Source organism: Barbus barbus (assembly GCF_936440315.1).
Source record: "Barbus barbus genome assembly, chromosome: 17".
NCBI classification, from domain to species: Eukaryota; Metazoa; Chordata; class Actinopteri; order Cypriniformes; family Cyprinidae; genus Barbus; species Barbus barbus.
In genome coordinates this window covers 13,101,313-13,118,412 of record NC_136745.1, presented here as the reverse complement: position 1 = coordinate 13,118,412, position 17,100 = coordinate 13,101,313, and the positions used below count along the sequence as shown (strand labels likewise).

At 37.4% G+C, this 17,100-nt stretch overlaps 1 protein-coding gene across 1 annotated transcript in view; it reads right to left on the bottom strand.

Moving 5' to 3' along the window:
• Window positions 1–16,403, bottom strand: part of LOC306883008 (complexin-1-like) — a gene marked incomplete at both ends in the record, with an annotated part of 59,128 nt that extends 42,725 nt beyond the window's left edge. Inside the window, one exon of the mRNA XM_079438056.1 lies at window positions 16,373–16,403. Coding sequence (XP_079294182.1) covers window positions 16,373–16,403 — 31 coding nt within the window. The remainder of the gene's footprint in view (window positions 1–16,372) is intronic.
• Window positions 16,404–17,100: the final 697 nt, after the last annotated feature.

Here is a 17,100-nt window from a genome sequence, read left to right as displayed (position 1 = left end):
TGTCAAATCATGTGTTTCTGACATCTCAGCTTCTGGCTCAGCCAAGAAAATGTAGAAGTATTTGGGAAACCTGTTTGAAAGCAATCATTACCTTACCATTTAAGTTTGGTTTGTGGCACAGAAATCATAAAAGTCACCTGTAAGGGTCCATAGTGGGAGGGCATTTAAAAAAATAAAGTGTATGATGAAGACCTGTTTATATATATATATATATATATATATCGCGCTTGGTCTCGTTCTGTCTCGCGTATCTTGTCAGTGTCTGCGCTTGCTTGGCCATTTGTTGTGGAAAAATAAGGAAAGTGTGTCCAGCTAAATTCAATTAGTATTTTGTTAGATGGGTATAAAAAAGCTTAGTTTACCGCAGCAGCGGTCGCGGCAGTTGTCGTGTGAAGGCCTCCTTATGTCATGACCGAAGAGTGTAAAGACCGTCGACTCTACCGTGCGACCTCACCGGGCAGAGACACCGGCAAAGGATATAAGAATCACTTTTTATTTCTCCTCTTTTCTACTACTTGTTTCACTTCTGCTTCAGTTTTTATAACCATTTCTTACTATGTATAATTAAGTTGCTGTTTTTAGTATGTGTGTTTGGTAGTGTTATTTCTTAGGATTACTGATAAATTATACTGTCGTGATTTGTATTTGTTATCTATTTTAAATTGAGTTAAATAATGTCTGAATTTTATTAAGTTTTAGTTTTATTTAATTTTGAGTTATTTTAATACTTCAACAAACTAATATATATATATATATTGAATTTTTAATTGTGTATGTATATATATGTATGTCTGTATGTATGTGTGTGTGGTTGTACTTATACATATATATAGTTGTTGTTTTTATGTTTGGCTTGGTGTTATGTTAGAATCATTATTATACTCTTATACCTTTTGTTCTTTAATATTTTGAATTGTTTTTAGCTCTATTTATTTTTGTTTTTCATTTAAATGTTAAGTTTTGAAATTTTGTTGTATGCATTTTGTCATTTTTATTTAATTTCTTTATTTTTAAAATGTGTATAGGTAGTATTTATAAAGTTTTAGCTTTTAGTTTTGGATCTGTTTTTAGTTGTTTTAATACTACAATTGATTGCTTCTGTTGTCCTCATTTGTAAGTCGCTTTGGATAAAAGCGTCTGCTAAATGACTAAATAATAATAATAATTATATATATATATATATATATATATATATATATTAATTTAATATATATATTTCCTGAAAGGTCTTAATATTTTATGCAGGTTTTTTTTTTTTTTGGCAATGTAAACATAGTCTTTGGGATTACTGTTGCTTTGGTATTTCAGGGACAATATTTTTTTGAAGTTGTTTGGACTCCATCTGCCACTAAACATGAAGCCAAAAATAGCAATGATCAAAACATACTGTAGGTACTCGCCTTTGTTCTGTTCAGATCTTCTTCTTTTAGCCACTTAAGGCATAGAAACTTTATTACAACTTTCACAAGAAGGGGAATATGACTCCTTCAATCTGACCTGACTGATATTAATACTATAAGCAAATATACCACTGTATTTATTAACATTTTTGCACTGTATTGCTGTTGTATCAGCTTGAACAAAGAGAATCCAAAAAGAACCAAAAGGAACTAGACCAGGTAGAGAAAGAGAGAGATTTTCAGAGTTCAAATACAGAAGACTCAACCAAAAAATTCACATTAGTGAGCGTTCACTCTTGTAGTCTGTATTGTTAATAAAAGGACTGACTCCATCGCTATAGTAATGAGGCCAAAATAGACATTCCATTAAAGAGTGTGATCGCATAACCTGGTGTTATTGTCGGTACAGACCAAACGTCCACCGCCGATCACACGTACACTCTATATCAAACACACTCACACACACACTGACTAATGGTCTAGTAGTTCATCACAAAAGCACCAGACTGCTTAATAGACCTCCACACCAGCCTGTGGGTCATAACTGATGAGCGCTGGAGAAAAAGTCGACAGAAAGTAACGTCTGCGACCGCAGTCACGGAAAGGGAATGGCTCACAACCTTTCCAGGCCTGCTGTAGGATTAACGCTAGGGACAGAAAGGTTGCCAGAGTTTCGTGCTGGGCCACGACTGCCATTTTGGACAGTGGTCAAGGTCAAGCTACGTATCGGCCAAAAGACCTCTGCCCTGTGCCAGCGAGCGATGGAGTTCTCTCGCAGGGATACCGGATAGCAGCTCGGAGACCCAACCGCCAGAGCGTGGCACGTCAAGGTTATCTAACAGCTGACGTCGGCAACCTATTTTTTGCTTGCCGAGGTTCCTTTATGTAATTTGCATGAGAACATTATGGGTGTTGACTTTCACTCATTAGTTTGAGATTTTATTTAGAGTGTGTTCAATTCTCAAGAGACATCCTGAGTTTATTGTGTCTGGATCTATTTCTACACTTAAATATTTCTAATTTAGGTCAGACGTCTTGTGGCCAAAAAAAAAAAAAAGGCTTAAAACAAGGACGTTTTAAAGTTTTTGTCATTCGGCAGACATATAATGATCTTCACTGAGGAGCTCTGGGATACTGTTTTATGGCTAAGATTAACCTCACAATGGTTTCATGACACTGGATTAATATTAGGCCCACTGCAGGAGGAAAGTAACAGTTGAAGAGAGAGCTTTGAGAGTTGCCTGTTATGAATCAAACAAATGAAATGTCAAACAGGTTTTAATGGGGCCATTTGGAAAACGTCGAGCCACATCAGTAGGTACTAAATCACTTTTTTCCTTATTTTCACTTTTTTTTATTTCAGGTGAGGCAATAATGACTGCGTGTGAATCGGGAAGAGAGCATTACCTATTTTTTTGCACAAGTTCTTATAAAGTATTCATTTAGTCAAATTTCAGTTTATAAGCTGAGACTGGGAAATGTTTGATAACGATGCTGTAAAGGTGCCATGCCGATGGTGAGGATGAAGTGAAGGATGTTAGTAGTTTATGATGGTGATAGTGATTACTGATTAACAAGACCTTTCTTGATCTACTGACACCTGCCTGAATCAATAACTGCACGGTACAAAGTGAGAGCTCATTGATCACACTGATGAGCACTGCATGTATAATCTTTTTATATTTTGAGATGAATGTTATTACCAAATAGTTGTGTCAAAATTGTTGGTACCCTTGATAAATATGATCAAAGAAGCCTGTGAAAATAAATCTGCATTCTTTATTCTTTTGAGCTTTCATTATAAAATTAAGAAAAAAATATATAATCTTTAATTTTTACAGTTACTGTTAACAGTTACTAGTAAAACATCTATTAAAATATATTGAAATACTTCTTTGAATTAAGATTATACTTTTATGTAATTTACATGTTGCAATACTTTTTGCCCAATTAATGGTGTAGTTACAACATTCACCAGCAGGGGTTGGAAGATGAGTCATTGTATATAAATGTTAATAATTTAAAATGTTGCACCTACATTTTTTTCATTATAACTAAATACCCATATTTTGTTTCTTTTTTTTTTTCTTTTTCTTTTTTTTCATATCTTACTTTTGTCAGTGCGGAATGTATTTGAAATATTAATGCTAATACTTACCAGCAAAGTAAAATTCTTTTTTAGATTTTGGGGGCAAAATGATTTATGCAATATCTTATAAGTAAAATCTCAAACTCAAATGTTAAAAACATACCTTGCTTAAAAGATCAGCATAACTAGTCCCACGAATGTTGTGTTTTGAGTGCTGGCAACCACACCGCAAAGTTTCCTATTTTTAGTGAGTATTTTTGTCTAATTTTCCAGCTAAAATCCTTAAATAAAAAAAAGTTAAATTAGCTTGAGAAACAACACTTTATAATATATTAAGATTGGTTTTGTTTGTAGTATGTATCTTTAATATAGGTGAATTTTTGCTTATTTTAAAATAAGTAGTGCTGTCAAACGATTAATCGCATTAACGTATAACATATTAATAATATACGTGTGTGTGCTGTGTATATTTATTATGTATATATAAATACAAACACATGCATGTATTTAAGAAAAAATATGTTATGTTAATATATTAAATATATTTATATATAATTTAAAACATAAGAATATAAATATATACTGTAAATGTATATGCATGTAAATATTTCCTAAATGTATGCTGTATGTGAGTGTATGCATATATAAATAATAAATATACACAGTACACACACATATATTATGGAAACAAAAACTTTTATTTTGAATGCGTTTAATCAAACCAATAAATAAACCAATTCAGGCTAAAGAATAGAAAATAATGACTTTTTCTGCATTTTCTGTGCTAATTTGATTGGAAATTCTGCAGAAAGCATTTAGAGAGATAAGTTAAACTAAGCTGTAAGTTTTGCATTCTTATAGCTAAAAATGAGGAAAATTTTCATTTTAAAAGTTAAATAAGCTTAAAAAATGTTAAATCGTTTGAAATGATTCAGTGACTCACTCATAAGGACTGTCACCTATTTGTTATTCTCAAAGAATCGATTCAATGAATGATTCAATGATTCATTTGTTTTGATTCTGTGTTTTTGAATTACTTGCTAATGAAGATCATTTCACTTCCATTTTTTTTCTCCCATAAAGTGCGCTTGCCGTGTCAAACTGGCAAAGACCTTATGGAGCTCCATGGCACCGTGTAGGACCATCGGCCGGTCCAAAGTCATGACTCATACATTTATAACACACATGAATGGCTGCAGCTTGACCAGATATCTAACCCACGGTCATTCTGGGGACAGAGCCCATCTGTGCAGTGTCTGTATATGTATGTGCGCTTATACTTGTGTGTGTGCAAATGTGTCACTGTATGTGACTTGGCAATTAAAGGACATTGATTGTGAATTGATGTGTTGACAAGGTATCCACAAGGCATCATTTGCACATGAATGGATCACAATGTCAATTTGATACATGCATTGGTGCATTGTGGGTATGTATGTATGTGTGTGTGTGTGTGTCATGATGGCAGGTGTTTTCTCTGTGTGGAACTGAAAGGGCCATTGCACACTTGTAGTCCCTGCAGCTCAGAGCCAGAAACCTACAGCCAGAGAACCTGCCCATGTGTCCTACCATGTGGTCATCTGCTGACCCGAAAGAGAGATGGATTGAGATAGTGAGAGAGAGAAAGAAACCGAGAGAGCATTGTGTTCCGCTCAGAGGTTTAAGGTCAGGCACGATTCACAGCAATACTGCTTCAAACACTATCTACAGGAGGGACAGGAAAACATATTGCATCCTGCCTTGTAGAGCCATTAAAACAGGCATGAAGGTGGCAATAAGAAAGAAAAGTGTGTGTAGGTTTACTAAGCTGTATAGACCAGTGGTTTTCAAAATATTTGATGCCTATGACCCCCAAATAAGATAATACCCTTGTGTTATATATATGTAATATAATGTGTGTGTGTGCGTGTGTGTGTGTACACTTTTTTTAAACAGAATAAAATAGTATAAATGTTATGTAAATATTAAGTTGTAATGTAAAAGTCAGTTAATGTTAACATTTTTCATCTCCAATTTTCTGCTTACCCCTGTTTGATAACCCATGCAACTTTGAGAGCAAAACCGTTCTCAGAAGTTAACTAAATATAGCAAAACGTCTCTTTGAGGATACTTCGTAAATAGAGTTCATTGGTCATTCTAGATTTTATTACCCCTTCTCAGCCTGATTTCCCTCCCTTCACTCACCTTAGAGGCTCAAATTACATTTAAAACTTGATGACTGTCAGATTAGTCCACGAGTTTGGCTCTAAGAGCTCCTAAAAGCCCTATAATCAATTTAATGTTCGTCTGATTCCAGTCAAAATGCCGGATCTAGCATTTAACCTCCTACCCTGCTGCGGAGGGATCAGCACCTGGTTCTATCTCAGCTGGCGTATTGATTTCAGCACATTGCATTTACCGTTCTTCTCATTACATGGTTAAAAATCATACAGGCTGAATGAAAGTAATCAGTCTTTTATAGGTCAACACATAAATCAATAGGCGTCAGTTCTAGTGCTGCACCGCACAGACAAACGCCAACAAACAAGTTGGCTCAAGTTGTCCGTTGAATTTAGAATCTTATGAAAAATAATTCTCATTTTCACACTTCACCAACAGACACCGAGCAACACTATATCTATGAGCATGTTCTGTCGGGTGAAAACAAACTCCAACCAACGCCAACAGGGGTAACACACTGATCCAACAAACTCCAACAGAGTAGTTTGTTGGAGTTTGTTGGCGTTTGTCTGAGTGGTGTGAATTGGCCTTTAGGCTGTATCCGAAATCGCCCCCAATACCCTCATTCACTATTCTCTACATTAGTCCACTCATACAGTTCACTTGAAGGAGTGAATAAAAACGAGTGAGTGAATTTGGACACTGAGTGCACCGGAAGGCCTGCTGCTTTTGCATAGTTTGCTTGCTGTTTAATAATCATTTGATACGGGCAGCTCCAGTAGTAAGATTGAAGGATTTATCTTGAACTCTGTCACGGAAATTATGTATAAACCCTAATAGTCAATTTACAATTAATTTTGTACCTGTGTTGTATTACACTGTATTACGCCGTGGACGAGCGCTTTTAAAATGAATGGATGGATGATTCAGCTGCGGGCGCCATCTTCTGTCAAGACGCGGGAATCCATTCGGCACGCGACTCTCACAGTGCATTCTGGGGATTCTCTAGCCATTGAGTGTACATCGATTGTACACTCATTTTTGCGGTGCATTGGATTGAATGAGTGCACTCGCATCCACTATGGTTTCGAACACCACTTAAAATGGCGGGCGATCTCGGATACAGCCTTTCACTTGTATTGTTACTAAATGAATCAGCGTTTCTGAATGAATTAATTGAATGAATGGATGATTCAATGACATCTGAATTAACACTCACTTGTTTCCTTCCTGAATGATTCTGTGTTTTTGAATGATTCAGTTAACTGAACGATTCCATGATTCACTGGTAAAGACAGTCACTTGTTTTCATCCCCTGGATGATTCAGTTTTTTTTTGTTTTTGTTTTTTTCAACAAATTTTTTTTTCAACGGCTGACTGAATGATTTAAAGACTCAGTGGTTTGTTTCATTCCAGGATGATTTAGTGTTTTGAATGGTTGAATGAATCAGTCAAAGTCTCACTCATACTGACAGTCACTTGTCGCCACCTACTGCCGTAACAATGTAGCCTGAAGATCCTCACTAATTTAAAACTATTGTATACATATATAAACTATAAAAAGTAATATGTTGACTTTAGTATATTAACACTATAAAAGTTACTTTCACAAAACACTTTTAAAAAAATATTCCTCTTACTGTTTTTCTCACATAGAATAAATGGGTCTTTAGAAAACATATGAAAACATAGATTTGCTTTTTTGATTTTAGGAAGGGGATCATCATATTTTGTGGCTTTTGGCATTAAAAAGGATGGAAAACCCCATGCTGATGTACTCCTAAACACTACACATATATTTATATATTTATTTATTATTATTATTATTATTTGCAGATTTACACATTTTAAATTACAAAAATCCCCCCCCCCCCCCACAAAAAAAAGTGCCTAATAAAACTAAAATGAGTTTCTTTCAACCAAGCTTATTGGGAATTTCAGGTCTGATTGCCAGATCCAAATTGTTCAGACATCGATTGCTTCAGTCTGTCCCTGTCTGTTGTTCTGCTGAGAGGTTTGCGTTTGTGGCTCCGCTTTTTTTTATTGAATCTTTACCTTACTTTCACTCTCTGTTGTTTAAAGTGATAATATATAACTTAATTCCCACCATATTTCTGGTATTATCTATCAAACTAATCTAATTAATTTGATTGTTCGCTTTTTAAAAAAATACTGCTTTGGATGCGACTAGCTCAGGGAGTCCTGAGCCCGTGCAGCAGGACAGCTGGGTGACTGTAAGGCGGCCTAGTCGAGGGTCAAAACAAGCAGGTTCTCCCCACTCAGTGATGCACCCACTGAGAAACCTGATTAAAGTGCTCAGGTTATTGGTGATTCTATTGTACGGAACGTGAAAATAGAGACACCAGCCACCATAGACCAATGTTTACTGGGAGCCAGAGCGCCTGACATCTTGGCAAATTTAAAAGTGCTGGCTAATGCTAAACGTAAATTCAGTAAGATTGTTATCCACGTCGGCGCTAATGATGTTCAACTTCGCCAGTCGGAGATCACTAAAAATAATGTTAAAGAGGTGTGTGAACTTGCAAGTACGATGTCAGACACTGTAATATGCTCTGGTCCACTCCCTGCTTACCTTGGCGATGAGATTCATAGCAGACTGTCGTCACTCAATGGCTGGATGTCTAAGTGGTGCCTGCAGAATAGCATAGACTTTATAGACAATTGGACGAGTTTTTGGGGCAGACCTGACCTTTTGAAAAGAGACGGTGTTCATCCCTCCTGGGGTGGTGCCGCTCTTCTCTCTAGAAATATGGCACATAGTCTTAGAGTTCGTACTTGACTAACTGGGGCCCAGGTCAGGAAGCAGACAGACTGGCTAAACCGACTGTCTGCTAGCCGCCTTACGTCACAGAAGTCAGTTAATTCTCAGCACATAGAGACTCCTTCACCCAGATATCACACTATAGAGACTGTGTCTGTTCCCCGAACTAGAAAATACAGAAAACGTCCAAACCAAATTAAGAGTAACAATTTAATTGATGTTCAACAAATAAAAAATGTTTACAATACAGAGAAACAATTGATAAAGCTTGGCTTACTGAATATCAGGTCCCTTTCTAAAAAAGCACTTTTTGTAAATGATTTGATCAATGATAATAATCTAGATTTGCTCTGTTTGACAGAAACATGGCTAAAACCAGATGAATACATTACTTTAAATGAGTCCACCCCCCAAGATTACTGCTATAAAAATGAGCCACGTCCAAAAGGTAAAGGGGGAGGTGTTGCTACAATTTATAGCAATATTCTCAGTATTTCTCAGAGGGCAGGCTTTAAGTATAACTCGTTTGAAGTTATGGTGCTGCGCATAACATTATCTAGAGAAACACGTGTTAGTGATAAATCCCCTGTGATGTTTGTACTGGCTACTGTATACAGGCCACCAGGGCACCACACAGACTTTATTAAAGAATTTGCTGATTTTCTATCTGAGTTAGTACTGGCTGCAGATAAAGTCTTAATTGTTGGCGATTTTAATATCCATGTCGATAATGAAAAAGATGCATTAGGATCAGCATCCATAGACATTCTCAACTCTATTGGGGTTAGACAACACGTTTCCGGACGTACTCATTGTCGAAATCATACTCTAGATTTAATACTGTCACATGGAATTGATGTTAGTGGTGTTGAAATTCTGCAGCAAAGCGATGATATCTCAGATCATTATCTACTCTTGTGTAAACTCCATATAGCTAAAACTGTAAATTCTACTCCTTGTTACAATTATGGTAGGACCATCACCTCTACCACAAAAGACTGCTTTGTAAGTAATCTTCCTCATTTATATCAATTCCTCAGCATATCCAACAGTGCAGAAAAACTTAATGATGTAGCAGAAACTATGGACTCTCTCTTTTCTAGCACTTTAGATACAGTTGCTCCTTTACGCTTAAGGAAGATCAAAGAAAACATTCTGACTCCGTGGAATAATGAGCACACTCACACCTTAAAGAGAGCAGCCCGGAAAATGGAGCGCAGATGGAGGAAGACAAAACTAGAGGTATTTCGTATAGTCTGGCGGGAAAATACCCTATCCTACAGAAAAGCATTAAAAACAGCTAGATCTGATTACTTTTTGTCTCTTCTAGAAGAAAACAAACATAACCCCCGTTATTTATTCAATACAGTCACTAAATTAACAAAAAATAAAGCATCAACAGGTGTTGGCATTTCCCAAAGCACAGCAGTAATGACTTTATGAACTACTTTACTTCCAAGATAGATTCTATCAGAGATAAAATTGTAACCATGCAGCCATCATCTACAATATCGCATCAGATAGTGCACTATAGATCCCCTGAGGAACAATTTCACTCATTCTCTACTATAGGAGAGGAAGAATTGTATAAATTTGTTAAATCATCTAAACCAACAACATGTATGTTAGACCCTATTCCATCTAAACTACTAAAAGAGCTGCTTCCAGAAGTCATAGATCCTCTTTTGGATATTATTAATTCATCACTGTCATTAGGATATGTCCCCAAAACCTTCAAATTGGCTGTTATTAAGCCTCTCAGTAAAAAAACACAACTTGACCCCAAAGATTTAGTTAATTACAAACTGATCTCAAATCTCCCTTTTCTGTGAAAGAAAAGGTAATATCCTCGCAATTATATTCCTTCTTAGAGAAAAATTGTATTTGTGAGGAATTCCAGTCAGGATTTAGACCGTATCATAGTACTGAGACTGCTCTCATTAGAGTTACAAATGACCTGCTTCTATCATCTGATCGTGGTTGTATCTCTTTATTAGTTCTACTGGATCTTAGAGCTGCGTTCGACACTATCGACCACAACATTCTTTTAAATAGACTAGAACACTTTGTTGGCATAAGTGGAAGTGCATTAGCATGGTTCAAATCGTACTTATCTGAGCGCCATCAGTTCGTAGCAGTGAATGAAGAGGTATCATATCGATCACAAGTGCAGTACGGAGTACCTCAAGGCTCAGTACTAGGGCCGTTACTTTTCACGCTTTACATGTTACCCTTGGGAGATATTATCAGGAGACATGGTGTTAGCTTTCACTGTTATGCTGATGATACTCAGCTCTATATTTCTTCGCGGCCCAGTGAAACACCAAATTGAGAAACTAACGGAATGCATAGTCAATATAAAAAACTGGATGACGAGTAACTTCTTACTGCTAAATTCTGAAAAAACAGAGGTGTTAATTATCACACCGGGGGAAGTCGTGGCCTAATGGTTAGAGAGTCGGACTCGTAATCCAAAGGTTACGAGTTCGAGTCTCGATTGTAGGTGGGGGGAGTGAATGTACAGCACTCTCTCGACCCTCTATACCACGACTGAGGTGCCCTTGAGCAAGACACCGAACCCCCAACTGCTCCTCGGGCGCCACAGCATAAATGGCTGCCCACTGCTCCGGGCGTGTGTGCGTGTACACTTTGGATGGGTTAAATGCAGAGCACGAATTCCGAGTATGGGTCACCATACTTGGCTGTATGTCACTTCACTCACTTAAAAACCCCACATGTAATAACCTAGAACACTATCTAACACTTGACGGCTGCTCTGTCAATTCTTCTTCATTAGTTAGGAACCTAGGTGTGCTGTTTGATAGCAATTTTTCATTTGAAAGCCATGTTTCTAGCATCTGTAAAACTGCGTTTTTACATCTCAAAAACATATCTAAATTGTAACCTATGTTCTCAATATCAAATGCAGAAATACTAATTCATACGTTTATGACCTCAAGGTTAGACTATTGTAATGCTTTATTGGGTGGTTGTTCTGCACGCTTCATCAACAAATTACAGTTGGTCCAAAATGCAGCAGCTAGAGTCCTTACTAGAACCAGGAAGTACGACCATATTAGCCCGGGTCTGTCAACACTGCATTGCTTCCCATCAAACATCGTATAGATTTTAAAATCTTGTTAATTACTTATAAAACCCTGAATGGCTTAACTCCTCAGTACTTGAGCAAGCTCTTATCACATTATAGTCCTCCACGTCTGCTGCGTTCTCAAAACTCTGGCCATTTGATAATACCTAGAATATCAAAATCAACGGCGGCAGATCCTTTTCCTATTTAACACCCAACCTCTGGAACAATCTACCTAATACTGTTCGGGAGGTAGACACACTCTGTCAGTTTAAATCTAGATTAAAGACACATTTCTTTAATCTGTTTTAAACATAACACACTAATACACTTCTATTATTCAAATCCGTTAAAGGATTGTTAGGCTGCATTAATTAGATCAACCGGAACCGGGAACACTCCCCATAACACATGATGTACTCGTTACATCATAAGAAGGATGGAATCTACGCTAATATTTGTCTGTTTCTATTCTGTTTCTCAGTCTGTGTCCGGATCAGATGGTGGATCGGCGCCGGGAGATGATGTATGTGGTCCTGAAAGTCGGCGGAGGCCGGACACCTGGATGAGCCCCGGGGACATATCTCCAGTCACCGTAGCCACCCGATCTGGTCCGTATCCAGCCCAGATGGTCACTGCAGTCACCAGATCCAGTCCGTATCCAGATCAGATGGTGGATCAGCACCCAGAGACAACCTCTACAGCCTGACCCTGAACATCAGTGGAGACCAGGACACCAAGATGAGCACCAGAGGCAGATCCCCAGTGAGGACCCCGCCACTTAGACAGCCATTGGGAAAGACCATTGGAACCAGTTGAGCCCTTACAATCTGACATTGCTGCAGTTGGAATTGAACTGCTGGTTCGTTTGGCCAGAGGAGAACTGGCCCACCGACTGAGCCTGGTTTCTCCCAAGGTTTTTTTTCCATTCTGTCACCGATGGAGTTTTGGTTCCTTGCCGCTGTCGCCTCTGGCTTGCTTAGTTGGGGACACTTCCTTTCCAGCAATATCATCGACCTGATTGCATAGACACTATTTAAACTGAACTAAGCTGGATGATGACATCACTGAATTCAATAATGAAATGCCTTTAACTGAAAATCTTTTTTTTTAATCTTTTCATTTTACATTATTGACACACTATTTTCTTTTTTGATATTGTGCAGTTGCTTTGACACAATTTACATTGTTAAAAGCGCTATATAAATAAAGGTGACTTGACTTGAGTTAAGAATAAAAATAAGGGTTAAGCTTTTTGATATGCCCTGCCAACACAGGACAGAAGCTTAAAATGGGAAAACGTGACATAAGTAATAGCTTGTTTTCACATGATTAATTTTTTCCATCATTAAGGTGAATCAAATTAACCCCTGTGACAGCCGTGATGTGGTATTACAGCACAGTTTTGCACAGCCATCACTTCAATAGAACTCAATTTAGTTCATTTCAATTGACTTAAAGTTGTGTTGTGCTTTTGATTAGGGCCATTTGATTAGATTAAGCATTTCCATGACCCACGCTAATGTCAGAGTGGCCTGCCAGAACCCCGCAGGAAGTGCGAGAGCATTGACGCTAGTGAGAAGGTGATGTGATTCAGATCCGAACACCTCAGCGCAGTTGTTAAAATTGGATTCAGCCTGCATATTAATGACAACAGGTGTTAATTTACCACAAATGTGAGCATCCCAATTAACAATGAAAATTAGATATACAGTGAGGCCTCAGAGCACACTGAAAATCTGCGACTTAAACCTGGAAACAAACTTTAAAAATTAAAGCGCATTCAGGCATGTCGAGCTTATTAACAACGCCGACCAACTCTGTGCAAAACGCTCTTTCCACTCAACTGAGCTGCTTTAGCCAGAGAGATGCGAAGAGGGGGGTAAAAGGAGGAAGTAGTCAAGAAAATCAGGGTTATATGTAGAAGGAAATACTGCAAAAATGTATGTGCATGTCAAGTCAAGTCACGTTTATTTATATAACACTTTATACAATACAGATTGTTTCAAAGCAGCTTAACAGTAATGAAAAGGAAACTAACAGAATCAATAACAGATTAAAAACTTATCTGCCTCCATTGGAGAGCATTTGTTTTTATGTACATTTCATTCAAATCTTGGCATTTCCATCCATTTTATTTATGCAATATCCCAAATATGCATAAACAAATATGCATGTGTGCCTAGGGGTGGCCTCCCATTTTGGTTGCATTCTGGCTGATGCTGCAGGGATGCCCAGGAGATTTCTCTCACATGACCGTGATTAGTCTTACATCCTTGAGCTTTAGTGCCGAACTCTCTTGCCACATGCTGACCTGCTGCCTCTAAATCTCTTACTGAGCCAGACAGGCCCATTATTTCACTTCATCCTGAGCTTTATTATCTAATGTCGGTCAGAACCGCGAGTGGGGGCCTGTCAAAACAGCTGCTGGCAAATGGAGATTGCCTGTTCCATGATTTACAGGATCAATCAACGGTAGAGACAAGCATACAAAAAAAAAAAAAAATGGAAATGGAATGGGCCAATATAGTAATGCATTTATGGATGCATCTGAATGCTGCAATAAAAGCTTTAGAGCAAATACATTCAACATCTTCCATTTATTTGGTATCACAGGATTGGTTTTCTTTTTTGCATCAATTTGATTGTACCTTTCCTTATGTGTGTAATATAGCTGTTTGTGCATCTGCAGAGTTAAAAACCACAGAAGTTCACAGCAAAGGGAGTCTCTTCACATCTCTTCAACATAAAACACTCATCGTTTGTAGTCCTGCCATTTTTTGGGGACGTAGCTTAATCACAATGTTATACATTTGCATAATGCCTGCCTACTGGCTGCTTTAGCCCCGCCCTTAAAAAGCAGTTGAGTAAGTGATTTCGCTATGCTGAGGAAACACTTGTTTTTTTGTTTGTTTTTTGTTGTTGTTATATGTTTTTTCGTAGGGTGGGCAAAATTTTTTTTATATATACTTCTAATATTGACACCACAGTTACCAAAGATATAATACTATCTAAGCCAAGTCAAGTCACCTTTATTTATATCACAGATTGTTTCAAAGCAGCTTTTACAGTAATAAACAGGAAAATAACAGAATCAATGAAGCAGACTTCATGAAATATGAGAAATTCAAGTGCTGCTCTAAAAAGACTACAGTGTCATTATCAGCTCAGCTCAGTTCAGTGTTGATTCAATTCAGTTCAATAACTGTATAAAATTCATTAATGAAACAAGCTCAATTCAGCTATATACAATCATGTCATTATTCAACTCAAGTAGGTTCACTGTTTATTCAATATTGCAAAATTCATCAATTATGAAATAAAGCATTTACAGCTGCTCATGAAGCCTCCGGAGCTGAAACCCAAATATGGTAAGGGGCGTTACATTTACAACATACCCTCTAAGTGTCTGGCCAATCAGAACGGTCTGGACTTTTTAGAAAGATGGGTTTTAAAGGCACAGGTTTTTAAACAGAGTGTTTCAAGCAGGCAGAGGGCAGTATGAGAAAAACATGTGTTTTTGAACTTTAAATCATGTAAATGCATTCTAGCAGACCCCAAAAATAAATTCACGAACTTGCATAATATGAACACTTTAACCATTTATAGCTGCTTCTTGTGTGCAGCCAACTGAAAACAAGATGCACCATGAGAGTCATCATCATTTGTGCAGAACCAAAGCCTGAAACTAAGCTTACCTAAAACTTATTCTCTTACTACCTTGCAAGCACTGGTAATTCCTAGAGGAAATGCAAATCTAATTATAGGCAACTTGAAATCTTTAAAACATAATAACCCAAAAACATTTGAAGCCAGGATCAATTTATCTTAGACACGCGCTGCTACTCTTAGAAAAGGACATGATAGGACGAGAGAGGAAAGTTGGGAGTAAACATGAAGCTGGGGACCACTCTCTCTTCTCAAGGGTGAAATCCCTTTCCGTACAGCTCAGTGGATTTCACTCTTATTTTTTATCAATGGAGCAAGTGGACTAGGGCAGGACCCTCATGGGCTGCTTTACCCGGCAGCTGGTTAATGAAACAGGTCATACGCCACCTTTATATAGCACATCCCTGCTAATCAACTGCCGCAGTCTTGCTCTCGTGACATCCCTCGGGACTGACTGTCAATCTCAGTCTTGATGGGGCTAAGTGCTCTGACGAGCGGAAGTCCGCACAGAGTGAGATGGATAAAATCCTCATTACAAATGCAAAGGAGATTAATGAACCACATTGAGATACAGTTCTGTTTGGACATTTAATGCCAATATTTATGGAATTATTATTATTTCAGTTAAGCTCAGCAGAGCACATTGTCAATAAATCTGGTGTGTCTGGATATGAAATATGCCTTGCAAAAATAATTAAAATGGAAAAAATTATTATGAACAAAAGGATAATTTAAAAAGTTATAGTAAATAGAGAAAAACGTCTGAATTGTCTTCCAACTAGAAAACAAACCCTTTTTTCATGAAAACAACAGGGAACTGCGGCAGATTTTGAAATGTGCAAAGACTCACGACCTCTATCTACCAACCCAAAAGATCAAGTGCTTTCTAATCCATCATAATATTAATTTAAACCTCATTGTTTGACTTAAAAGATAAGCTATGCAAGACTAAGGCATATAAGAAAACACTACTCCAAAGCAACAAAAAAAAGCAACACTTGGTTCATTTTCTAGTTGCCATGCAAATAAAGAGCAGTGCATGACTTACAAGCCAAGAGAAAGGTTATATGTAAGCAGATTGAGCATAATGGTATTGCTGTGTAAGCTTACTGCATGAGTGTATAGTTTTCTGAGTCTATTCTGTGTGTGTCATGTTTGAAGAAACGGGACAATCTGAAACTTACCTCCCAACGCTTGCTTCATAACAAAATTCATGATGATGGCTTTTTATTCCTGCCTTCTTCAACCAAATATTACATTCAGGTTAAGCTTTTCAAGTAGTCCTTTGTCGCCAGATCTACAATGTGAAACAGACAATTACTTAATAGCAAAAACTTAGCTTGTATAAAAAGCTATTCACTCTAAAAAAAAAAAAAAAAAAAGAAGTTATTATTTTTTATCAATGGAGCAAGTGGACTAGGGCTGGACCCTCATGGGCTGCTTTACCCGGCAGCTGGTTAATGAAACAGGTCATACGCCACCTTTATATAGCACATGGATGTGAGCAGTAGAGTTAGGTTATATGATAAAACATTACTAAAGACTATAATAATAATGACTGCATGGCATACACAATACTATCAACAGGATGAGACATATGAAGGACAGTAAAGGTCAATATACCTCGCGTACAGTTCACACAAAGTGCAGAGTTGTAAAATTACGACGGGCTCCCTTTAGTGGCTTATCGGTGCCTGCATGTAACTTAACCTTCACCAGGAAAAAATAGCGCTAATAACAAGCTCTGGGACAAGCAAACATCGTGTACATTTGAAGCAAATCTACAGGGAGCGTTTGTTCTTCTCGTGGGGAATGGCAACATTACATTGCAACCAGAATATCAATGAACATTTGAGAAAAAGCCGTATTATGATGATTGTTAGAGTTTAAGAATGTAAATCTTAGAATAAAG